General features: G+C 43.3%; 1 protein-coding gene across 2 annotated transcripts in view; it reads left to right on the forward strand.

Moving 5' to 3' along the window:
- Positions 1 to 26,314, forward strand: part of TSPAN2 (tetraspanin 2) — an 86,198-nt gene that overhangs the window by 18,556 nt on the left and 41,328 nt on the right. Inside the window, exons 3-8 of one of the 2 annotated variants that reach the window (XM_010830749.1) lie at positions 9,117 to 9,214; positions 10,379 to 10,453; positions 11,852 to 11,950; positions 13,279 to 13,350; positions 16,739 to 16,822; positions 20,299 to 22,641. In XM_010830749.1, coding sequence (XP_010829051.1) covers positions 9,117 to 9,214; positions 10,379 to 10,453; positions 11,852 to 11,950; positions 13,279 to 13,350; positions 16,739 to 16,822; positions 20,299 to 20,364 — 494 coding nt within the window. In that variant the 3' untranslated portion in view covers positions 20,365 to 22,641. Of the gene's footprint in view, positions 1 to 9,116; positions 9,215 to 10,378; positions 10,454 to 11,851; positions 11,951 to 13,278; positions 13,351 to 16,738; positions 16,823 to 20,298; positions 22,642 to 26,314 lie in introns of those variants that run through there. The other variant, XM_010830748.1, reaches the window with a different exon arrangement.

Consider the following 26,314-nt stretch of genomic DNA (forward strand, 5'->3'; position numbering starts at 1 on the left):
GAGTAGCCCTCCTTCTCCACAGCCAGAGAAAAGCCCCACGCAGCAACGAAGACACTGCACAGCCAAAAGCAAATAAATAATACAATTTTTAAAAACAAAATAAACAAAAGAAGGATAGTTTAGACTTTGAGGGAGGGTGCAATCAAGCTACAGGGCTTCCCTGATAGCTCAGTTGGTAAAGGATCCACCTGCAATGCAGGAGACTCTGGTTCAGTTCCTGGGTAGGGAAGATCCACAGAGAATGGATAGGCTACCCACTCCAGTATTCTGGCCTAGAGAATTCCATGGACTGTATAGTCCATTGGCTCACAAAGAGTCGGACGCGACTGAGTGACTTTCACTTTCACAATCAATCTACACTGCATTTTAAAGAGATTATTCTGGAATGAGAGGGGAGGAAAAAAAGACCATGCTATATTACTGATACAGTCATACCTGAAGAAATAAGGGCATAACCCATGGTGTAGCAGTAGGAATTGTGAAGAAAAGATCAGAAAGGCAAGAAACTTTATTAAGCATGATTAAATGTTATTATTAAACATTGTTAAACTCAGGGACAGAAGGAATCAAAACAAAAAAAGGTATCAGTGATAGAGTCAAGCATAGAAGTCACAACTCATGATTTTCAGATGGAAACCTGAGTTACGGAAGTCAGGGACCCTGCTGGGTTAGAGAAGGGATGGGGGTGTGGAAAGAAGGATGGAGGCCAGTCTGGGAGCAGCCTCTATCTGTATTCCTCCAGAAACGAAGCACTGATAGCAGTTTCACAGGTGTAGATTTGGGTCCAACAAAAGAAAAACTTTTCAATGGTTTGATAAATCAAAGAAGCTGAACAGACTTCTATAGAAAGTGACCCCTCTGATACATTGGTATTTAACCAAAAACCCAAATGGATCTTCTATCCATACAGGAGATTCCTGCGCTGAGTAGGAGGGTGAACTAGCTCCAAACAAACATTGCTGATCCTATTTCCAAATCTAAACTAAAGCCATATGAACTGCCCAAGATGCAAGAAATGTCACATATTTGTAGGCGTATTTGTCAGGACTCTTTCAATTGCAAATCACAGAAACTTGACTCAAACTGTTTTGACCAAAACGGAAATTTCTTGACTCATAACGGAAACATCAGGATTAATACTCATCTTAGGGACACAAGTGATATGATCAGAATCCAGTCTGTAGCCATCTCTTAGCTCTGTTTTCCTGTGCCTCCAGTCTGGGGCAGATTCCCCCTAGCTCTGATAAATCGGCCACCCACAGCTCCAGGTCCCACCTCCCAAGTAACCCTGGCAACAGTGTGCTCTTCTTCCAGCTGATTCAACCAAAGTCCTGGGTCTCACTGTCGTTGGCGGTCTTGGGTCCAGTGCCCTTCCCACACCAGTCATTGTGGCCAGCTGCTTGAGACGGGCTTGTTGGCTGAAGCCTGGGCCTCACACCTGCCATGGAGCTGAGGCAAGTCAGCCCTCTCAGACCACACGGACTGAGAGTGAAGGAGGTTCTTTGTCTAATAGAGAAGAAGAGGAGGTGAACTCAAGGTGGGAAAAGCAACAGCCCCCACGACAAGGCCTGAACCCTTCCTGCTTGTTCGTGGTGGCCTGGGATGTGGGCATGGGCCTGCCACCCTTGCTTCTTCCTCAGCTCCCCTCTCTAAGTCACCCATGAAGGGCTGGGGGTGAGAATGCTTATGGTCAGTGCTCAAAGTTCAGAGAAGAGAGTTAGCACAGAGTCTTAGCGCTGAACAGAATAAGGAGACTAAGGACCAGGGGGTGAAACAGACAGGGAAGGGGGCTGGCGGTCAGCTGTGGTTGCCCAGCTTTGCACAGTGGGGCTCAGCCCTCGGTCCAGGGTTGCCAATACCCAGGCCTGTGCCTGTTCTGTTTGTTTCCCTGCGTTGTCTCTCCGGTGAGTGCCAACAAGAAAAAGTCCTTGTGAAGGCAGGAACCTTCTCTCCATTTCAAATATTTCTTATAAATAGAAAGAGCAATATGTGTGTTTACAGAGGTTGATATTTCTTTCCTCAATAAATAATTTTCCAAATAGGAAAGACACCAGATCTCTAGTAATAAAATGAAAAGAAAAAATGTACCAGGATACCATTTTATGGACTTGCATAGCAAACAGTATGAGGTAATAGGACTTTAAAGAAGAAGCAGGCCCAGTTTTTGGAAAATCTCACTTCATGTCCCTAGGTACTATGCACTGAACTGTGTATTTTCTTTTCAGAATAGGTTCCAGAGCAATCAGCACATTAAACTCTTATCACCACTTTGTTAAAGAGCCCCGGAGAACAAGCTTGGCCCATTAAAGTGCTCTTAAAGAAACACAACCTTCCCCTGAGAGGGACCTCAGGAAGGCACGTGGTGTAACTCCCTGCTTCCAGGCAGATGACTGCCACCCTTTGTAGGAAATCTTTCTTCCTCTGGGGCTTCCCAAGTGGCTGTTGCTGTCCATTCGCTCAGTTGTGTCTGACTCTTTGAGACCCCATGGACTACAGCATGCCAGGCTCCCCTGTCCTTCACCATCTCCTGGAGTTTGCTCAAACTCATGTCCATTGAGTCGATGATACTATCCAATCATCTTGTCCTGTCACCCCCTTCTCCCACCTTCAATCTTTCCCAGCATCAAGGTCTTTTCTAATGAGTCGGCTCTTCGCATTAGGTGGCCAAAGTATTGGAGCTTCAGCTTCAGCATCAGTCCTTCCAGTGAATATTCAGGGTTGATTTCCTTTAGGATTGACTGGTTTGATCTCCTTTCAATCCAAGGGACTCTCAAGACTCTTCTTGAACATCACAGTTCAAAAGGTGCTAGTGGTAAAAAAAAAACCCGACTGCCAATGCAAGAGACACAAGTTCCATCCCTGGGTCAGGAAGATCCCCTGGAGAAGGGAATGGCAACCCACTCCAGTATTCTTGGCTGGAGAATCCCCAAGGGCAGAGGAGCCTGGTGGGCTACAGACCATGGGGTCGCAAAGAGTCAGACACTACTTAGAAGAGCACACGTGCACTTCCTCCTCTAGGGGGATACTTTCTTTTCTGGGACCCTTGTGTCTTCCTTCTTGGTGGTGGAGAGAATGTCCCTTCATATAATAAAGATCTGGGATTGACTTAATAGTGAGGGACCAGTGTGGAGAGGATCCAGCTGTGAGGGGAGTTAGAAATGAGGCCGGGGAGCCAGGGCAGTCAGACTGACTACACCTGCCACCTCTTCTCAAGGACTTCTGAGTTCAGGTCAAGACCTGGGGCTGACCCAGGGCATCACGACCACTGGTTGCTAGGGTGGAGAAGGGAGAGCCTGGCAAGAGTGGAACTGGCAACAAGAAAGGCTGGGGTGACTTGGTGTTTCCCAGACTCTCTTCATTTTGGGTGTTTCCCAGACACTCCCTTCACTCCTGGGAGAAACCCCCAATGTCTTCCAAGTTCCACTAACATGCCACTCTGCTCTCCTGTTACAGTTTTTCTCTGGGGCTGCCCCTTAGGGGTACAGACAACACAGGGGTCTTCCTTCCAGAGGCACAGGGTGGGGAGAGATTCCCTGGGCCCTCAGAAGGCTGGAACACATGAAGTCATGTCTGTGAGCAAAGGATGGAGGGCATCAGCAGGTTCCTCCCCAAGGGGAAGGAGCTGCCTGCTCAGACTCAGCCACTCACTCTCTGGAATCCCAGGTTGTCTGTGGCTGTCCCTCCGTGAATACAGAGCTGCAGAGCCTGGCTTTGATTGTGGCTAAATGTCATGTGTAAGGTAAGCGTTCCAGTGCTGAGTGTTCTGGGGCTTTTTAAAGACTCTGACTCACTCTGGTAATATTTTTTACTTCTCGATTTTTAGTTGTACCTGAGATTCATAGTAGTTGCAAAACAGACATGTGATATAGCTTACACTGTTGACACAATTTCTCCAAAGCATTTTTACAAGAACTTAAGTATAGATAATTACTGCCATATTGCAAATAACAAAACAGAAATCAGAGGACTTACCTAAAGACACAGTTGGCAGGCCCAGATTTCTGGCTCCCACCCCAGAAAATGCTTTGAGGGGAAACCCCAGAAATCATCAGTATTAGATTCCTTGGGCACTTTTCTCAAGGAAGGAGGAAAAGAACCCTCCTGCCCTTTCTTGTTGTTGTTTTGTCATGGACTGCAACCCCATGGGCTGCAGCACGCCTGACTTCCCTTTCCTTCATGATCTCCCAGAGTCTGCTCAAACTCATGTCCATTGAGTCAGTGATGCCATTCAACCATCCCATTTTCTGTCCTCCCCTTCTCCTCCTGCCTTAAATCTTTCCCAGCATCAGGGTCTTTTCCAATGAGTTGGCTCTTCGCATCAGGTGGCCAAAGTATTGGAGTTTCAGCTTCAGCATCAGTCTTTCCAATGAAAAGTCACAGATTTCTAGTTAAGAAAATCACCTTTCTTCTGGTTCCTACTGCGAGTGCAGCATAGGAGTTTGGGCGCCCACTTTGGAGTAGAGTCCTGGATTTGGTTCCAGTTTCGAGCCTTACTAGCTGTGCACTCTTCGGTAAGTTACCTCTCTGTGTCTCAGATTCCTCCCCTCTGAAATATGAATACCACTACTACATACCTCACAGGGCTGATGTGAGCATGAGATGATTTAACCTATGAGTGTACTTGAGTGCAGTGAACCCTCAATAAGTATTAGCGGCTGTGCTTACCGCAGGGCAGGCCAAGGGAGGAGTCCGCCGCGGGCGGCACAACTGCACGGGAGAGTAGGAGAAGGGGAGATAATGGAGTGGTTTAGATGCCAGATAGTCAGGCCGAGAGACTAGCTGATAGCACCGAGGCTTCTCAGGCACCAGACTCCTGAGATAATGCCCGTGAAGGGCACAGTACAGACTCAGAGACCCTGAGGCACTGGAGTGGTGGTGGTCACTCTTAGTGTTGAATGACTCCATGACTCATGCATGTTATATTCCTACAATAGCATTCAGTAACTAACATCTGCTATGGTTATTTAGCAAGGACCCAAGGCCTCACCTGGCTTTCCAAGGCTCAGTGATAAAGAATCCGCCTGCCAATTCAGGAGACAAGTTCCATCCCTGGGTCAGGAAGATCCCCTAGAGAAGGAAATGACAACCCACTCCAGTATTCTTGCCTGGAGAATCCCATGGACAGGAGCCTGGCAGGCTACAGTCCATGGGGTCGTAAAGAGTCGGACACAGCTGGGCAACTGAGCACACAAGTCCTAACTTTCTCCATGAATTAAGTCCCAACCAGTATTCCAAATTCATATATAATTGTGTGTGTCCACAACAAGCTAGGAGGGAGGGAAAGTTGCACAGAAGCAGAGAAAAATATTTTTCGATGAAAAACGGTCATTAGATGGATATGTAAAATCATCTGCTGCCAAAAACTCACTGAAATTGATGACCATGCCACTATTCAGTCCCTAAAAGGTGAGCCATTTAAAAATGAGTTGACTCAGACAAGGCATTTAGGTCACTGTCTCCTTTCTGTGTTACTTTGGATGATGCTTCTAGCTTAGAAAGAAGGATCTGAAATCAGAGACAAGTGATGGAACTGTCAGGAAATTGGTGGTAGCATGTCACCTGGAGATCATTGGCATGGCAAGGCCTAGCTATTAATGCTAAAAATGCAATATCAAAATGTTTTTTCTTTCTCAAACTAAGGGAAATGGGACTCAGGAAGCATAGGGGATTGGGTATAGGTTATCCCCTTGTCACAAAGCTGCTGTGGGAGCAAAAGGGCCCCCACACTCAGATAGTGAGTAAAAGTCGCTCAGTCATGTTCGACTCTTTGCAACCCCATGGACTATATAGTCCATGAAATTCTCCAGGCCAGAATACTGGAGTGAGTAGCCTTTCCCTTCTCCAGGGCATCTTCCCAACCCAGAGACTGAACCCAGGTCTCCCTGCATTGCAGGCAGATTCTTTACCAGCTGAGCCACAAGTGAAACACAAGAATACTGGAGTAGGTAGCCTATCCCTTCGCCAGGGGATCTTCCCGACCTACAGAAAGCATCTTGAAATTAAAGTGTGCCTGCCGATCAATCTATCCATTCAATAGCTGTGTTTTGAGGGCCAGATCAGAAAAAGGATAAGGTATCCTTGGAAGCTACAAGTGGCCCCATGGCGTGCAGAGTATTACAGCCAGATTTGAAACTGGATTCAGCAGGCCCAAGACCTTTGCCACGAGTAGAATTTCTTCTGATTTTCACATCAACTCCAACCAGCAGTGCTCGTTTGGCATAGGGCTGAGTCACGTGGCCACACATGCACAGGAGGAGAGGTTTTCCAGGGAGAGGCCTCGGGAACTGGAGCTGCTGGGTTAGTTTCAGGGTGTTTGCTCTGAGCTCTGTGATTCTGATAGCCTAAGAATGGAGTATGGAGTATATGTATGTGCTCAGTCATGTCTGACTCTTTGAGACCCCGTGGACTGTAGCCCACCAGATTCCTCTGTCAATGGGATTCTCCAGGCAAGAACACTAGAGTGGGTTGCCATTTCCTACTCCAGGGGAACTGTCCTGACCCATGGCTTGAACCCACGGCTTGAACCCACGTCTCCCACATCTCCTGCATTAGCAGGCAGATTCTTTACCACTGGAGGAATGGAATATTGTACAAATAAGCACATTTTCTAAGGGAGCTCTTATTTTGGAAGGGCAAGGGGCGGAGTGGGCTTGTTCACAGTGGGGAGCAGCTCTGTCCTCCTCAGACTCAGGTGCCTCTGTCCACTGTACCCAAGCCTCAGGAGCACCCCTCCCTGCAGCCCCTGCAGGCTGTGCAGCCAGTCCTCATCTGCCTGACTCGGGAGAGCCCAGCCATGTGGTGGCTTCTTGGATGCTTGTTGGAATGTAGCCCCAGCATGTATCTCTAAGCAAAGATGGGTGATGGTAGACAGTCCATCCACAACTTCCAGTCTGATTTGCTCTCCCTTTATCCTCATATCCAACAAACACTGACTGGGAATTCTATCTTGTTCCTGGCGTATTCTAGGTAGGGTGAATAATGTTTGTTCAAGGATTTAACATCTATAGATGAGAAAGACATATATGGGAACCCACAGGCTGAGTTTCATCATGATGAATTCCTATGTGACTGGAGTGTAGGATGGATAAGATCCCAGAGGGTCCAGTCTCTAGGCTGTGACTCCAAGCAGGATCTGTAGACAGTATCATGCAGCAGTGAAGAGGCAACGGACACCATAAGCAGGAAATCCATCCAATAAGGTGGCCCAACCAGGAAATGTTCTGTGAGGGAACTGTTTCAATGGGGGTGGAATCAGGGCTCCGGACCTGTGTGTCCTGCCTGGAGCCCTCTTGCTGCCCTGACCCCCATTATAGAAATAGAAATATGTAATACACTTGCCTTACTTACTGCTTTGAGGAGAAGGAAATAAAAGAGCTTTGAAAAGTGAAGAAATGCTTTAGAACAATAAGGTAATTAGGCAGTGGGGCCAACAGTAGTATTATTTTTAATTTGTTTTCATTTCTCCCATTACCACATCCATTCTCCATGAAATTATTTTTTTAGGGAAAAGGAAAAAGGAGGAAGTGGCTGAGCCTGCCTAGCAGGAAATACATAAATACCTGTCTCGGGACCTTGGAAGAACAGGGCTTCCCTGACTCTGAAAGGGGCCCAAGAACAGCCTGGGTGGTGCAGGAGGCAGCCCGCCTGCTGCTCAGCTCTCAGGGAGCAGCGAGGTCTGCCCACAAACCACCGTCAGCACCCAGAGGGGCCCCACAGGCGCCCTGCAGGCCAGCCTCAGGGTTTCCCCACAGGGGTGGCGTGCCAACTCCCTGCCCCCTCAGGGATGGGCGTGGTTTCCAGGTGACTCACATGAATAAAATGCAGAAAATAGAGTTGAGGCAATGGGCATTATTCTAAGCAAGCCAAGTTCCAGACCCCATATTGTGTTCTAACTTATCTCAGGATCAGAAAAGGAATCAGAACCTGGCTTGCCCTTCTTTCTCTCACAACGAGAACATTTCTGCCCTTTTCTTTCTCTGTGAGAACAGCTGTTCCTGTGGCTTGACTTCAGAACTGAGCAAAATTATCACTCAAATTGAGGCCGCTGTTATTGCTGGGGAGGCAGGATGGGCTGATGGCCATGAGCTGGCTTTGGAGGCAGATGGGTATTTTTATCCCAGCTCTATGATCTTGGGCAAATCACTTAACTTTTGGAACCCAGCTCCTCTGCCAAAAAAAAAAAAAAAAAAAAGATGAAGATAATAATGGTATCTGCTTCATGAAGATTAAATGAATAAATTTGTGCCAAGTGCTTAGAACAGTTCCTGGAGAAAAGAAGCCCTTAAAGCAAATGTAGCTAATAGTCTATTAACAATAACAGTGTTGGTGCATATTACCTTATCGCCTCCCCTCACCAGCTTTTTTCTTGTGACATGTATAACCTAGCATATGTCCTGTGTATGTGGTATTGCCCTGTAAAATTTATCATTCACACAGAGCCTTACTGCCTCATCACTGTGTCTTCCACCCCTCCCCTTAATTAAAAGCCTCCCTCATCTGTCCCACCTCCTCCCTGCTTCCCTGTCTCTGCCTGGGCAGACCAACAGCCCTCTCCCCTCCCAGACACTTTGTCCTCAGGGCCTTTACAAGGTGGGGGAACAGCTACTAATTCCAGAGTGCCACGAGAGACCACGGGCTTCTAGGAAGATGTGGGTTCTTGCCCAAGCTCTGGCACTGGCTCCTCACCACCCTTGGATTCAGTGTTACCAGTTTATATGAATGGCACTAACAGTCACTTCACAGGGGTAGTGGAGGCTGGAAGGTACAGTGCCAGGCAGATAGGAGGCACTTGGAGGTGACTAAGAGTTGTGGAACAGATGCACTGGCCAGTCTTTGCTCGTTGTGTGACCTGAGCGGCTTCCTTCACCTCTGTAAACACAAGCTTTCTTTGTTCCCTGGGGATTATAGCAGCGCCTCCCTCTCAGGATCCTTGTGCAGGTGTTCGAAGAGCTCAGCAGGAAGCACTCCCCAAGGGTTAACCTTTATCTATTAACAACTGAAGGCTCTGCCAGGCAGGTTGTCTGCGGTGGTGGTGACTGAGGCCAGGCTGGCAGCATTGGTGCTGGGGAGAGAGTCCGTCGTGACTGGTCAGCATCTTCTCTGTCCTCTCCCCACAGGGCTCTATGTGCTGGTTGGAGCAGGGGCCCTGATGATGGCCGTGGGCTTCTTCGGGTGCTGTGGGGCCACGAGGGAGTCGCAGTGTGTTCTTGGATCTGTAAGTGGGGAGAGATGGGGAAGGACTTGGCCTGGAGCTGGGCATTATCTTTGTCCCTATGTCTACGGAAAGCATGAAAAAAAAAAAATAGTTCGTTAGTGTGAAGATGTTTGGGGAGGAAAAGTGCCTGATGATACCTCACAGTGACTGAGGCAGCTACAAGATTCCTGTAGTCAGGGAAACACTTATCTACAAGAAAAGTACTGCTGTTTGAGATCAATAATTTAAGCAAACATCCCTCTTGTGGTTTGTTTTAACAAGCAGCCTCTGTTAAAAAAAAAAAAAAAGGAAAAACTGCAGTTAACTGTTATCCATCCAATGCCGATGTGACCAAAGGGGAAAGAAGAGCAGGAAGGAAGTTTTTGTATTTCTCCACAAGGCATCAGAAACAGCAGGTTTATTAGGTGGCCTCTCCTTGCTCTCTGCAGTCTTTGGTGTTTGACTGTGGCCACTTCTCCTGATCTCTTGCCGTGTAAGGTTTCTAACTCACTTCCTTAGTTCCCCACTCTTTCTTTTTCCCCTGTTGTGGAGCATCCTGTGTCTTGTTTATCACTGAACTTAGTTTAATCAGAGCAGACCCACGAGATCAGAGCAGAAATCTGTCCGGAAGGACACCCTTCACCTCCACTCCCTCCTCCTCAGAGCATCCATCTACAGCACGCGGTCTCAGGTCACCTCCTCCCCAAATCCAGCACTTCCAGTCACTGTCTATCTCCTGGTCTGATTTTATATCTTTATAGAACCTCTTTTGTTCATCAAGCAGTCACTGAACATATGGGTGCCAGGCACTGTTCTAGGTGGTGGGATTTCTATATCACTCTGAAATGATCTTACTCTTCTATTGCTTACTCATTCATCATTTCCTGCTCTTTCTATTATTAGTATTATGTCCAAAAGAGCAGAGACACTGAGATCTTATCTTATTCACCACTGTATACCCAGTGCCCAGGGCAGTTCCTGGCCCAGAGCAAATGCTCAATAAATGATTGCTGAATGAATTACTGAGCAAACAAACTGCATGTGGACCAAGGGATCAGATGCTTCCTTCTGTAATATTTCTGTTCAAACTAATAACCTTGTTTTTCAAGGAATTAGAATTAAAGAGGTTAAATAAATTGAAAAGGTTATTGAATTAATGAAGGTAGTATTTTCTCTCCTTTACAGTTCTTTACCTGCCTATTGGTGATATTTGCTGCTGAAATAACCACTGGAGTATTTGCTTTCATAGGCAAGGATGTAGTAAGTAAATGTTACTTATAAATGTTCTTTAATGATGGTTAAAGTGTTCTCTTTATGGCAAAAGACATGAGAATATTGACAACCACAGTGACATTCCAAAGCCAAATAAACCCCAGAATTATCTTTTATGCAGAATTTTTAACCTAGAAATGTGGTGCAGACTTAAGCAGGTGCGCGCGCGTGTGTGTGTATGTGTGTGTGTGGCTGCATACATGTAAGTGCACATATATTCCTGGGGAGGTAGTTAATTGCTTTCATTAGATACATGAAGGAACCTATGGGTTTTTGTAACAAAAGGATCTCTAATTTAAGGTGATCCTGTTTGGAATGTGGGAGGAGCTAGATTACAGGTGTGAGAAGTAGGGATGGAGAAGAACACACATTTGCACCCCTGTTTGCTTGTCCTTTGTTCTTAGGGTTTGGCCTGGGTAGAGGACAGGTCAACCTCAAAGACTACAGTCTGCCTTCTGGGTGCCCATGAAGCCAGTTTAGATTTGTGCTCAAACTGTAGGTGCGCAGGATAGATTATCAGAAGAACCCACAGACGAAGGTAGTTTTTTAGGCTTAAACATGCAAAGAGGAGTGAAATGGAAGAGGAGGAAGAATGGAATCTTAAGTTTTGCTGTATTTCATATAAATTCACATGCTATCAATTCTGTTTATGAATTTATTTTAGATTTTAAAAATGGTAAATATGTAGAATGAGTAAATATCCTCCTCTGGAATTTTTCTAAAGTTGTTGTTCAGTTGTTAAGTCATGTCCGACTCTTTGGGACCCCATGGACTGTAGCACACCAGGCTCCTCTGTCCTTCACCACCTCCTGGAGTTTACTCAAACTCCTTTAACCTCAAATATGTAAGTTAGAGGAATTGGATCTTATGACTTCTTGAGAGCCTATGGATTTGGGGGTCACATGCTGTTACACTAGAAAAAACATTCTCTGCATTTTCTATGGTATTTAAATGCTGAAACAGTTTTCCCTGGTCATGAACACCTTTTAAACCACGTCATGAAAAGATTTGAGTACTTGTTACCAAGGGAGTCCCAAGAATGCATAGGTTTCTACCCTGGCTGTGCACCAGAATCACCTGGGTGGGACCCAGGAACCTGGGGTTCAGTTTTTGCTGCTGTCCATGCAGGGCTGAGAACCTCCACTCTAAGAAATCTTTCTATTCTGTGAAAATTATTTTTGGTTAGTCTATCCTTCCATCAGAAGCATCTTAGAAATTCCAGAACCTGCAATCTGGTCCATATATATGGAATTACCCTCAAGTCCAAATAAACACATGAAAAGGCCATATTCTTGAAGGATGGGGAAGAGGGCTTTTTTCTTGGTGAAAGGAGAACATTTGGAACTTCCCACTCATGTCCCTTTGTTTTCCTGATATTTTTTTCAGGCAATACGACATGTTCAGACCATGTATGAAGAAGCTTATAATGATTACCTTAGAGACAAGGAAAAGGGAAATGGGACTCTCATCACCTTCCACTCAACGGTAAGTGACTTCTTCCTTCAAATTTCATCTTCTAAAGATTACTGAGTCACCGACTTAATGGACGTAAGTTTGAGCAAACTCAGGGAGACAGTGAAAGACAGGGAAGCCTGGCATGCTGCAGTCCATGGGGTCACAAACAGTTGGACATGACTGAGCGACTGAACAGCAACAAATATTATGCACAAGCTAGGTTCTCTAATCACCTAGATTAGAAATAAGAATAAATTGAGTGAAGCCAGGCAGCAGCATTGTATTTCTCCGTTCGTGGGAGTCACCATTTGCGTTATATGTAGAATCTAGAAGAGAAAAAGGTCTAACACAGAGTTGACAAGAGGAAGTCTGGACATGCACCCAGAGAGACAAAGCTGCCCAAGTGAATACCAGCTTCTGCCAAGAGTGGCCCTGTGGTGTAACAGAAACAACCGTGACCTTCATGTCAGAAAAGCTTATCTCTAGCTGCAGCTCTGCCGCAGAACAGCTTCATGACCTGGAGCAAGTTCCTTGCCTCCCTGATCCTCACTCAGCTCCCCCAGGTGCGAGACAGAGGGATACGTGAGGGAGGCATGTGCGGTTTCTCCCAGGATGTCCTGTGGGAACATGCTGTCGGTGCAGCAATCTTTCCAAGAAAGACTTCCAGGGGAGATGGGCCAGGCCAATGGTGTCCTGATTTCCCAACCACTGTGATACAGAGAAGCAGCAGTGCACTCCTGGCCAGGTGTTTTCAGGTAGCCCAGTTCTTGTATGTCACAGGCCTGTCCTGGAAGTCGCCAACCATTTATCCTGTTCAGCCACAGCCACCCCAAGGACGTCAAACAGCACACAGGTTCCTTTGTCTTTGAAGGGCAGCCCTAAGGCAGGATACCTGTTGGCTGGCCAGTCTTTGAGTACCAGTCTTTTAGCCCCTGGGGTTCTCTGTGGTCACTTCTGCTCTCTATTCCGGGCTCTCTTCAGTTAATGAGCCTTTCCTGAAGCTCATAAAACATTAGCTACTTGGCAAAGCCAAAAGGAAAAATCTAAAGACCCAACTCCTGTCTAAAAACAGCAGTTTACACAGGCACTGTCAGCTTCTTGCCTTGTTTGGATTGCCTTCAGTCACCTCCTGTCATAAAAGGTGGACACTTTGGTGAAGTCATTTTTCTGCTCTGCCAGCATGACCATATGACCGTGCTCTCCCCAGAATGGCTGTTGGGTTGCAATGTCAGGCGACAAAGATGTTTTGTGGCCTCAGCAATCCCAGTCCTTTACAGAGAGACCCGGGCTTGTAACTGCTGCTTCTCCATCTGTGTCCTCTCATTACCTTCCCTAAAAGCTCTTTTCTGACTTTCTAGTTTCAGTGCTGTGGAAAAGAAAGCCCTGAACAGGTCCAACCCACCTGCCCAAAGGAGCTCCTAGGACACAAGGTAAGCGTCTCTACCAGATTCCTATCCTGCCTGTGGTGTTAAGATGGTTCTTGCTCTCAGGATGGAGGTTGTGATTCTAGGAGGCCCTCTCACAGTAGCTTCTAGCCTCAGTTTTATTCTATATAGAACAGGTGAAGCAATGCTAAGTCCCAATCTCCTGGTACCCTGGGGAATAACAGTGTGCTGACTTGCCGGTAATAATGCAAATAGAGTGGCCTTAATTAAGCTCACCAAGGCCAGGGGTGTGCACTCTTAAGAATGTTGCCCCATGAGTGTCTTCCATGGATGTCATGGCACTGATAAATGCTTCCTTTATTAAATGCTACATGACAGGCACTATGCCAGGTTCTGAAAACTCTAAGATAAAAAACAGATGGTCCCTGTCTCAATGGCCTCACAGTCCAGTCAAGGGAGTTGGTGCCGTGCAGAGTACAGTATCTGCCCAGCATACAGTGGAGACACAGTGGAGTCAGGAAAGCTTGACCATGGATGGGATTCTTGAGCCAAGTTTGAACAAGGGGAGGTCATTTCAGGTCCTGAAAGTAGCTGGAACAGAAAACATGACAGTGTGAAATTCCAGGACTGCAAGAGAGTAGGGAGCCCACAGGGAATGGCAGGGGACATTTTTGGAAAGGCTAACATAGGCTTGATTTTATACCTGGAACTTGAGGGAAGCCGTTGCTTTTGGTAGAGGATGAACATAATCGGTTTCACATTGTAGAAAGCACTCAGGTGACTGGGGGTGTGACTGGTAGAACAGAAGGCTATAGATTCATGGAGGGAGGCCATGGAGGTGACACTTGTTTTCACCCTGGTAAGAGAGGATGAGGGCTTAGAGCAAGTTACAGACAGAGGGGAGGGAGAGGACGTGACAGACTCAGAGATGTCCAGGGGTAGAATCCGCAGCCCTAGGTGACTGACTAGATGTGGATGGGGAGTGAAAGGGAAGAAGCTGAGACTTTGGACTCCTGCTGGGTAGACAGAGGCTCACTCACTAAGAGAGGTGAACAGAAGGAAAGGAGCAGGTGACAGCTTCAGTTTCAGTCAAGTTTGCACACTAGGTACCTGTGACATTTGCAGGTAATCTGAGCTGAAGACACAGGTGTCAGAATCTAGCAAGCTGGTGATAGCTAAAGCCTAGGAGTGGATGGAAATGCCCAGGGGAGCATGTAGAATAAGGAATAAGGTGGGCAAAAGTACTATCATTTAAGGGGTAAGCTAAGGACAAGTGGGCTTCCCTGGTGGCTCAGTGGTAAAGAATCTGCCTGAAATTCAGGAGACATGGGAGATGTGGGTTTGATCCTAGGGTCAGGAAGATCCCCTGGAGAAAGAAATGGAACCCACTCCAGTATTCTTGACTGGAAAATTCCATGGAGAGAGCAGCCTGGTAGGCTACAGTCCTTTCCATGGAATCACAAAGAGTTGAACACAACTCAATGACTGAGCATGCACACACGTGAGGACAAGTAGCCAGAATGAGACTGTGTAGAAAGAGTCAGAATGAGGGAAAGTTCAAAGACAATGCTCCTGTAGAGTGAGGGAGGTGGTGGCTTATCCATAAAGTCAAATGCTGAGAAGAGGACAAGGAAATAAAGGCTGGAAATAATGTGTTGGGATTTGATGCTTAGAAGATTCTTAATGACATTTGCCATGCAGTTTTGGTGAAGCAGTTTGGAATGCGCAAGAACAATGTAGGAAATGAGAGAAGTATGAGGATGTTTCTAGAAGCATCTGTACCATGGTCCTCACATTATCCTATCTCCTCACTTTACCTCTTATTTTCTTTTTCATAGAAAGAAACTTTCTGTGAAAGAAAGGAGGGGACATGGGCAGAGCTGGAGGACACGATTAGAGGGGGTTTTTGCTTTAGACTGCAGATCAAGTGCATGGTGTTCCATGATGAGTGACAGTGTCAGTGCAGAAGGAGAGGCTGAATGTGTAGGAAGGAAGGGAGATATGTGGCAGTACAAGCTTCCAGAAGTGATGAGAGAATAAGATCCAGAGTCAGGAAAGGGGTTAACTTTCCACAGAGAAGGGCAGTGGCAAGAAGCAGTGTGCCTTGCTCACCTTGCATGCTCCCTGCAGAGAGCAGTACCTGGCACTGGATGAATGGGGTGTGTAAGTTTATAGGTGCAGATGAGGAAGATTGGAAGAATTTCTATGGCTTGACTCCAATAAGTAAAGAACTCATTATCTAAAGCATTGGTTCTCGAACTTTTACCAGAATGCAATGTAATTATTTTTGTGAGTCTATGGCCTTCTCTAAACTATTAGCTCCCTGAGAGTGAAAGAAACCATATCTTATTTTCTCCAAATCCATCATGCCATTCCAGTGGCATGGCATGTAAGGCCGATGCTGAGAAATGTTTGTTGAATGAATTAACCATGAATGAATGAAGTATGATAGGAAATGTGAGGATAGTGGTAAGAGTTTCATATAGCTTATGCAAGTATCAGAGAGAGTTGATCATTGACAAGTGAAAGGACCTGGACAGCCTAAGGGCAAATTTGGGTTGCAAGAATACCTCTGTATTTAAGAGGACCAAACAGAAGTTGGAGAAAGTAATTACAATTATTATACAAGTGATCTATTCTGCCCCTGTCCAATATTCCCCCATCTGTGAAGTTTCTTTGGACCTGCCCTGCCCAGTCTCTGTGGGACACAGATGGAAGAATAATGCCATCCATCTCAGCCACCCAAGAAGAAAACAGTCCTCCAGCCCCCAGCACTTGGCTTTCCTTTGTTAAATTTGAACCTGTACAGACTTCATAGCTTCTTACTTACATACCTCGGAGAAGGCAATGGCAACCCGCTCCAGTGTTCTTGCCTGGAGAATCCCAGGGACAGGGGAGCCTGGTGGGCTGCCGTCTGTGGGGTCGCACAGAGTCGGACACGACTGAGGCGACTTAGCAGCAGCAGCAGCAGCACTTACATACCTACCACTAGGTGATACCTACCTTGCGTAGTGAATTGGACCAAGTATTTTTTAAAAGTATGTAAAATCATTTAAACTGTAAATGGCAACCCAAAACAAGAGGCTATTATTCTGGGTGTATTTTACTTATTTTTTATTTGCTGAAAGGAAAGAGAAGCTGCAAATTTTTAAACGCCTCATGTTCCAGAATAGCTTCCTCCCGCCAGGTTTCAGGGCTTTGAAGCAGCCATTGGCCTAAATAGGAAAATTCCACCAAAAGGAGAGGATTATTCTTTTTCTCCCAACTACATTTTTGGTTTATCAGAACCTAAAGGAGATTTTAAGTACCTAGGAGGAATGGTTTAAATATGACCAGAAGCTGACATAGGTCAATTCTCACAGGAATGGATTGGAACTGGATGATTCACACATACCATCAGTTGTTATTCCTGATCTTTTCTTTTCCAAAACAGAATTGCATTGATGAAATTGAGAGCATAATCAGTGTTAAGCTCCAGCTCATCGGAATTGTCGGTATTGGAATCGCAGGTCTCACGGTGAGAAAGTTCTAGAATGTACCTTCTTTGACCCCTAAGAAACCTTTGAACCTTTGCATCTTCTCTTCAAGTGTGATGTGGCTGTGTCTTCAGAGAGATTTCTCATAAAAGACAAAGACTTTTTGACAAGATATCTAAGAACAAAGCTAATTAGACCCATCAATACTTAATTCTCTAAAAATGTGATACAAATTTCCATTTTAAATGAATTATGACTTTGAGTTTATCGTTGCAATAGCTTCCCATTTTAAGCCCATCAAGCTTACACTAGACAAGTGATTTTTAATTCCGAGTCTCTTCCTCTGTTAGAAATTGAAGGTAACATAGGTTAAACTCTCTCACCTATGATCTTCAGAGGCAGCACCATGTGCTGATTAACAATGTGATCTCTGGCATCCCACTCCCTGGATTCAACTGCTAGCTCCACTGCTTACAAGCCCTGGGGTCACTGGAAGTTTTCTTAATTTCTCTATGTCTTAATTCCTTCATCAGCAGAATGGGGATCTTAATATACCAACCTCATAAAATTGTTGTGACGATTAAGTGGGATAATAGATGTAAAGAATAATTAGAAATTAATTCATATAAAGTGTCTGGAATGCAGCAGTCGATAAATGCTAGATCTACATGTAATGAGTGTTCCCAAACCCAGGACCCAGGCAAAGCATATATAGACGTGTGAATTGAAGCATACTGCACCCATGCACTGGCAAGTAGCTCAGTACCTCTAAAGCCCAAAAGAAGAATGTACAAGAGTCGATAGGGTCAGAAAGCTATGGTACATGTAGCAAGAGATGACACTGGAATGGTTTAGGAGGGTCCACATAATTGAGTTCTTTGTGTTACTTTTTGATAGGTCGGGCTTTATCCTTTAAGGTAGAGGGGAGCCACCCAGGTTTGGAAGGGCATGTAGTTCAATGTGGAGATAAAGTTGGAGGGAAGTAAGATTTAGGTAGGCCCCTAAAGAGGTGATTTCCACTGTCCAGGGGTTGAGTAATAGCTAATGCTAGGATAGACTTGCAGAGAAGGCAATGGCACCCCACTCCAGTACTCTTGTCTGGAAAATCCCATGGATGGAGGAGCCTGGTAGGCTGCAGTCCATGGGGTCGCTAGGAGTTGGATACGACTGAGCGACTTCACTTTCACTTTTCACTTTCATGCACTGGAGAAGGAAATGGCAACCCACTCCAGTGTTCTTGCCTGGAGAATCCCAGGGATGGGGGAGCCTGGTGGGCTGCCGTTTCTGGGGTCACAGAGAATCGGACATGACTGAAGTGACTTAGCAGCAGCAGGATAGACTTGGGGCTTCCCTGTGAGCTCAGCTGGTGAAGAATCCACCTGCAATGTGGGAGACCCTGGTTCGATCCCTGGGTTGGAAAGATCCCCTGGAGAAAGGAAAGGCTACCCACTCCAGTATTCTGGCCTGGAGAATTTCATGGACTGTATAGACCATGGGGTCGCAAGGAGTTGGACATGGCTGAGCGACTTTCACTTTCACTTCAAGATAGACTTAGGCTTCCCAGGTGGCTCAGTGGTAAAGAATCCACCTGCCAATGCAGGAGACACAGGAGATGTGGATTCAATCCGTGGGTCAGGAAGATCCCTTGGAGGAGGAAATGGCAACCCACTCCAGTAGTCTTGCCTGGAAAATCCCATGGACAGAGGAGCCTGGTGGGCCATAGGGTCACAAAGAATCAGGCATGACTGAACAACTGAGCAGACAAGATAGACTTACCCTCTAGTCCTCCTATGTAGATTAATTCATAGTCTAAGCTAAGGCAAGGGCAATGGAAATGTGAGGAAATTAATGAATTGGCAGTTCTCAGGGGACACACAGTCATCTTTGCTCCTTTCTTGTATTTAGAGCACAGAGGGCTGGGGCAATGGGTGAAAATACTATGCTGAACACATCCCTATCTGGGGACCTCTCTCAGGGCCCTCCCCACCCACCCTGGGGCTAGCCTGATGACTAGTCTGTGGCTTCCCTAGGACAGTTCTGAGGCAGAAGATTTGAAAAAGATCTGCATTAACAGAAGTATCAAATAGACCCTGCCAACAATTTTACAGTCTCAAGGATTGCCCATTCTGAAAGTGGTCACCCCTGACTCACGACAGTGGCAGGGAGAGACTGAAGAAGTTTCTCTCTGAGGGTACAGTGTGGCTTAAGTAGGGGTTGCACCCAGCCTCACAACCACGGAAAAGGGGGAATGCCCTCTGTTGGCCATCTTGACTCAGCACCCCTAAAGTTCCTTCTTTAATTCTTTTCTTCATAAGGTAAGTTTTACCGTATAATCAGTTAACAAAATGGCCATTAGGTGTCTCCCCTGCCACACCCTGCTGCTGAATTCTGTCAGAAGCTTGGAGTCCCGATCCTGGTTATTCCCTTAAGTTTATCTTTTCCCTTCCAAAAACTGATAACACGTGCCTTTTTATTGATTTATTTATTTTTAACTGTGCCTTTTTAAATCCAGCATTTATAGATCTTAGTCTGACGTAGGATGAGATTGAGTAGAGAGTTATGATACTAATTTCTTTGAACAAACATTGGTAGCAGTTTATAAATATCACACCTACACATAGTGTTTCATAGACTCTACAAAATTGTAGAAGTTATTGAGGACAAAAATGATTTTTTGGCATCCTTCTGTTCAAACCATTTAAGTAGCTATTGATTTTGCCAGATATTTAGCTTCTCAAAGAATTATCCAAGACATAAAAGATGTCAGTAATGCCATAGTTCACACACCTCAGTTTATGCTTTGGTGAAACTATTGAGTTAAATAATGATGCTTTATTAAGAATCATTTGCAATTAAAAATGGACTGGAAATGAAGAGATGCTCCACTTCTTGAATGAATCAGTGGCTTTTTTTTTTTTTTGCCATGCTGTATGTCATGCAGGATCTTAATCGTAGCTCTCAGATCAGGGAATGAACCCACGCCCCCTGCAGTGGAAGCCTGGAGTATTGACCACTGGATTACTAGGAAAGTCCCCAAATGCTCCATTTTTTAATATGTGGTCAGTGTTGCAAAAATTCAAAGCTTTGCCAGAAATAGAAAACTATTTAGACCACAAGTGTATTTAAACAACAAATGGTTACAAACACATTTTCCGAAGTAAAAATAAAAATGAGACCTGGGGTTAACCTGAAATATAAAATTCCAAAACCGGTAGTGTATTAAGTCTTTTATAATTATTAAGAACAGTCTTATAAGCTAGAAATAGATGCCTTTTCTTAGAGCAGAGTCTTTTTATTTTTAAAATAATAAAATAGGAATGTATTTTAAGCAGTTAATGAAAGTCTTACCCGGTAGCCATAATGATGTATCACACATAAAAGTGCCACTTATAACCAGTAATTATTGGTTATAATTACTTGTTAACTTGAGTTAAACATGCAGGCAGTTTGCTGGCCTTTTTTTAAAATCAGTATTCATCATTTGAAAGTCATTAACAAGTGGTTTCTTCTGTTTCAGATCTTTGGCATGGTATTCAGCATGGTCCTTTGCTGTGCGATACGAAATTCACGAGATGTGATATGAAGCTACTTCTACATGAAAAGTGTAAACTAGAGTATACAAATGTCACAGGGGCTGTCTCCTGGCTCATTTTTAATATTCAAAGGACATTAGGATCTAAAATAATTTGCTGTTAACTGTACATTTGCACATGTATGTGTGTTTGGCTCAAGACTGGTTTGCACCTTTAATGAATGCCTATGTATGCTGACTGAGAGCATGTTCATGTGTGATCTGTGTGTTTCTGGTATATGCATAATGAAATCTGGTTGCTGGGAATTCCTGAATCTTTGTATGTGAGCATATTTAACTCTAAGAAAAAGATCAAAAAGCTTTGAAAAAAGAAACTTGGTTGTTTAGAAGAAAAATGATAGTAGGTCAGTTTCTCAGACTCTAGCCATAGGAAGTAAGATATAGAGAATTCAGGGATTTCTAACTTATGGAAGCAATAAGCCACAGAGATTGAGAGATCATGGTGCAGTGGTAAAAGCGACTGTGTTTGGGTTAGGTGTACGGGTTTCCTGGGATTTATTTTTATATATGTAATCTCTCCAGAATTTAGGATTAAATACACCTGTAAAACTAAATATAGCATGGAAAATCTAATTTGAATAAGTCATACTTTCCTAGTATTAAAAAAAAAAAAAACCTCACTCTGGAAAGAGTGTCACAGACAATCACATGCTCTATGAAACTGAGTGTTTTCAGGACTAAAAGGAAAACCTTTTAACAACTTTTTAAGGAAATATTTTTGTTCTTATATAAAGACATTTAAATATTGCTTTATAACTTTCCTGTTCTGACTCTTCTCTGAACCACTGCCACCCTCACATCCGCAAAAGGGCTTTGATCTCAAACTTTTCTGTGTTTCTTCAGATGGAAGCATAGAAAGACTAAAGCAAGAGATCTGGCAGGTGCAAATTGTGGGAAAGAAAATTTTTACTGGCACTGTATCTTTGAAATACCTCATAACTTGAGTTTACATATTTTCCTAATTTTTTCTATTTTTCTTATTTATTCACCTAGAGAATTCTTCTTTATAGATTAAGAACTACAAGTTTTCACCACTTAAAATAGATTATATCATGAGCATCCTTAGCTAAACCAAAATAAAGGAAAACATCCTCTCCTAGTTTTGTGCACACAACAGAGACAAGCTAAGGAAATAAAAATACACACACAACAGAAACATGTTCCTTCTGTGCAAGTCTCTTTATAAAATTAAAATGTTTGTGTTCTTTATGGTCTTGATGCTTCGTTGTAATCCCAAATTTATAATCTAAATTGACATGTATGTACATTTTTAACAACTTGCTGCATCTAGTAAAACATAGATTTTTTTAAATTTACATTTTAAAAGGCCATACAAAAATGAAAGTATGGGGGACTTTTGAAACCCCCAAATAAGTTTATACTCGTGTGAGAACACAAGTCTTTGGGTCTGCACTAAAGGAAAGTGTACACTTCAAGAAACTTTCACAAAACATTTTGCTGAAAAGGCCTATCCGTTTGAAATAATCTCACTCCCTTGGAGAACCGTGTTTCTCCTGCCATACTTGCTACTGCTAATAACCATGGAGGAAGATTTCTAGAAAAAAAGTCCAGTTGGAGGCAAGCTAAAAATTTAATTGTGCATGGTTACTTCGCTGTGTCCATAGGTAACAAAAAGATTATTTTAAGAAAATCACTTCATGAAATAGATGTTTCTGTCCTGGTAGTTGAGAAATAGAGCTCTGAAAGTAAAGAACAAGCAGTCCATCTCTCTTGGTGGCTTTACTTCATTTGTCTGCCTAAAGACAAGAAATAAGCCCCAGGGTATACTTAGGTTTCTTCCAGCTCAGATTCCTCTGGGATTCAACAAAAGTGAGTTTCATTCTATATCTGAATTAACCTTAAAGAAGTCTAGTTAAAAGTGGAAGAGTAGAGATTTGTTCCATATATGATTAAAGTGCACCTTTGGGGAGTAATTTTTCTAAAATATGTGCCGTGAGTAAAAGTAGAGAATTTAACCTCTGAGTGAGAGTAGACTTACATACATATATATCTTGACTCTCTCTATATATAGAATATATATGCATAACTTGAATATATGTATACATGTATATATATAAACACATGTATACATATATGTGTACAAATATATATGCACATATATAAGTTTTTGGTTATATTTGTTTACCTGAACTAATATGAGATCAGACCCAAACATTTTCTTAAATGTATGGTACCCAGACACTGAATCAAAGCATCTTGATGAAATATTTTAAGTTATTTCAAAATTAAATTTTCTATGTACTGCAATTGCTTGTTTGATTATCTTAAAATTCCATTATATATTTATCCATACCTTCATGCAACTTATCTAAATGTCTAACTATTAATATAAATCAACCCAAACAATTGATGAAAAAAGGAAAGAGTAGTAACCTTTCCATAGTGTTATTAGTGGAAACTATGGATCACAACAAACTGGAAAATTCTTAAAGGGATGGGAATACCAGACCACCTTACCTGCCTCCTTAGAAATCTGTATGCACGTCAAGAAGCAGCAGTTAGAGTGGGACATGGAACAACAGACTGGTTCCAAATTGGGAAAGGAGTACATTAAGGATGTATATTGTCACCCTGCTTATTTAACTTATATGCAGAGTACATCATGTGAAATGCCAGGCCAGATGAAGCACAGGTTGGAATCAAGATTGCCGGGAGAAATATCAATAACCTCAGATATGCAGATGACACCACTCTTACGGCAGAAAGCTAAGAATTAAAGAGCTTCTTGATGAAAGTGAAAGAGGAAAGTGAAAAAGTTGGTTTAAAACTCAACATTCAAAAAACTAAGATCATGGCATCCAGTCCCATCACTTCATGGCAAATAGATGGGGAAACAGTGGAAACAGTGACAGACTTTATTTTCTTGGGCTCCAAAATCACTGCAGATAGTGGCTATAGCCATGAAATTAAGATGCTTGCTCCTTGGAAGAAAAGCTATGACCAGCCTAGACAGCATATTAAAAAGCAGAGATATTACTTTGCCAACAAAGTTCTGTCTAGTCAAAGCTATGGTTTTTCCAGTAGTCATGTATGGATGTGAGAGTTGGACTATAAAGAAAGCTGAGCACCAAAGAATTGATGCTTTTGAACTGTGGTGTTGGAGAAGACTCTTGAGAGTCCCTTGGACTGCAAGGAGATCTAACTAGTCAATCCTAAGGGAAATCAGTCCTAAATACTCATTGGAAGGACTGATGCTGAAGCTAAAACTCCAATACTTTGGCCACCTGATGCAAAGAACCAACTCATTTGAAAAGACCCTGATGCTGGGAAAGATTGAAGGCAGGAGAAGAAGGAGACAACAGAGGATGAGATGGTTGGATGGCATCACCAACTTGGTGAACATGAGTTTGAGAAAGCTCCAGGAGTTGGTGATGGACAGGGAAACCTGGCGTGCTGCAGTCCATGGGGTCGCAAAGAGTTGGATATGGCTGAGTGACTGAACTAAACTGAACTGAAGTGAGAGCTGTACTTAAAAACAACACTCTCACAAAGTTATCATATATAGTTCTATTTCAATTAATACTGTTTGACCTAAATTACATTTCTCTTCCCCAGAGTAGCTCCTTTATTATCCAAAATACAACCTGTAAAATTGCACATTGCTCCCTTTTAATGCTCTTTGACCACCAGGCCCTTGATTTCAGCAACCCCATTTTCCCTACCCATAGGAGGGAGCACTAACGGGCCTTTGAAGTTAGTTGCTTAACTACATCATCTTAGTTTGGGCTCATCAAAATCAAATTTGTGTCAAGGTATATTTTAAGATGGGCTTCCCTAGTGGCTCAGCAGTAAAGAATCCACCTGCAATGCAGGAGCCACAGGAGACAGAGGTTCAATCCCTGAGTCAGGAAGATCCTCTGGAGGAGGGCATGGCAACCCACTCCAGTATTCTTGCCTGAAGAATCAAGAGGAGCCTGGTGCGCTACAGTCCCTAGGGTCACAAAGAGTCACAGGTAACTGACGGGACATAGCATACACACGCATATTTTAAGAGAGACAAAAGGTTTCTATTTTCTTTCAACATGACTCTTTTTTCTATAAGATGTACCTGTGAGGTATTGCATGTGGGTGTCCTTTGAAAGGTAAAAAGACTACACCAATGCAACATGTTGTTATTAATCATTTTGTTGATATTCTCATTTTAACAAGGATGACTAAATACATTTCAGGAGTCCACTATTCAGATGGCTGTCTCCTAGGGACATGAAACACATTGAAGAATAGAAGTAATATGTCCAGAAAGCTGCAAAGCAAAATCTATGCTGATTTCACAAAATTTTTAACTAATATGCCAGTAACACTTCCAAAATTTTGATGTTGTTTTGTTTTTGTCCTGTATAACTTATGATGGTTTTACTTATATTAAATAGAAGAAATTTAAATTAAATTAAAAGGTATAATTAGCAAAGTGCCTAGCATACCTGACATTGATAAATATTACCTATTGTTATAATTATTATGTTTATGAGTTTTGTTAATTATTAGGTTGGCATGAAAGTAATTATGATTTCGGATGTGAATTTTAAACCATTATAATTCACTCAAACATATCTTTATTAATCAAAATAGGAACCATTACCATCAACACATTTTTGCCAATGAGAATTAAGTTTGTTTATTCCTGTAGTGTAAAAATCTGTGCTTCGGGATTCGACGAATTCTTGGAAAGCATTTTCTGCTTGCTGCTGGTTGTCAAGATGCTTGAAGAAGTAGTAATCAGTTGGCAAGAGATCAGGTAAATATGGCTGATGAGGCAGCCCAACTCATTCAACTTTTGAAGTGTTGGTTGTGTGACATGCGGTCGGGCATTGTCATGGAGAAGAATTGGACCCATTCTTTTGACCAATATCAGGTGCAGGCATTGCAGTTTTCAGTGCATCTCATCAGTTTGCTAAGCATACTTCTCAGATGTAATGGTTTTGCTGGGATTCAGAAAGCTGTAGCGGATCAGATCTGCAGCACATCACCAATTAGGGACCATGACCTTTTTTTGGTGCAAGTTTGGTTTTGGGAAGTGCTTTGGAGCTTCTTCTTGGTCCAACCACTGAGCTGGTCATCAGCAGTTGTCAAATAAAATACACTTTTCATCACATATCACAATCTGATCAAGAAATGGTTTGTCATTGTGTAGAATAAGAAAAGACAACACTTAAAAATGACAATTTTTTAAAAATTTCAGTCAGTTCATCAGGCACCCACTTATCAAGCTTTTTCACCTTTCCAATTTGATTCAAATGCCAAAAGACCATAGACTGACTGATGTTGAATTCTTGGGGAACTTCTTGTGAAGTTTTAAGAGGATCAGCTTCGATAATGGCTCTGAGTTGGTCATTGTCAACTTTTGATGGCCAGCCACTATGCTCCTCATCTTCAAGGCTCTCATCTCCTTTGCAAAACTTCTTGAACCACCACTGCACTGTATATTCATTAGCAGTTCCTGGGCCAAAGGTATTGTTGGTGTTGTAAGCTGTCTACTGCTTTACAATCCATTTTGAACTCAAATAAGAAAATCACTCTAATTTGCTTTTTGTCTAACGTTGTTTCCCTAGCCTAAAATAAAGACCAAGTAATAAATCATTAGGAAAAAACATAGCACGAGAAATGTGCATTAAAATGATGTTTTAACATAATCACATTTTTTAAGAAGGTATTCCAATATCAAATGACAAATGTCAACAATGCAAAAACTGCAATTACTTTTGCACCAACCTAATATAATTGAAACATGCATAATTGTGTATAACTAATTAAAACATTCTTACTCCTTGGAAGGAAAGTTATGGCCAACCTAGATAGCATATTCAAAAGCAGAGACATTGCTTTGCCAACAAAGGTCCATCTAGTCAAGGCTATGGTTTTTCCTGTGGTCATGTATGGATGTGAGAGTTGGACTGTGAAGAAAGCTGAGCGCCAAAGAATT

Source organism: Bison bison, unplaced genomic scaffold (genome assembly GCF_000754665.1).
Source record: "Bison bison bison isolate TAMUID 2011002044 unplaced genomic scaffold, Bison_UMD1.0 scf7180017864519, whole genome shotgun sequence".
In the NCBI taxonomy this organism is placed as follows: Eukaryota; Metazoa; Chordata; class Mammalia; order Artiodactyla; family Bovidae; genus Bison; species Bison bison.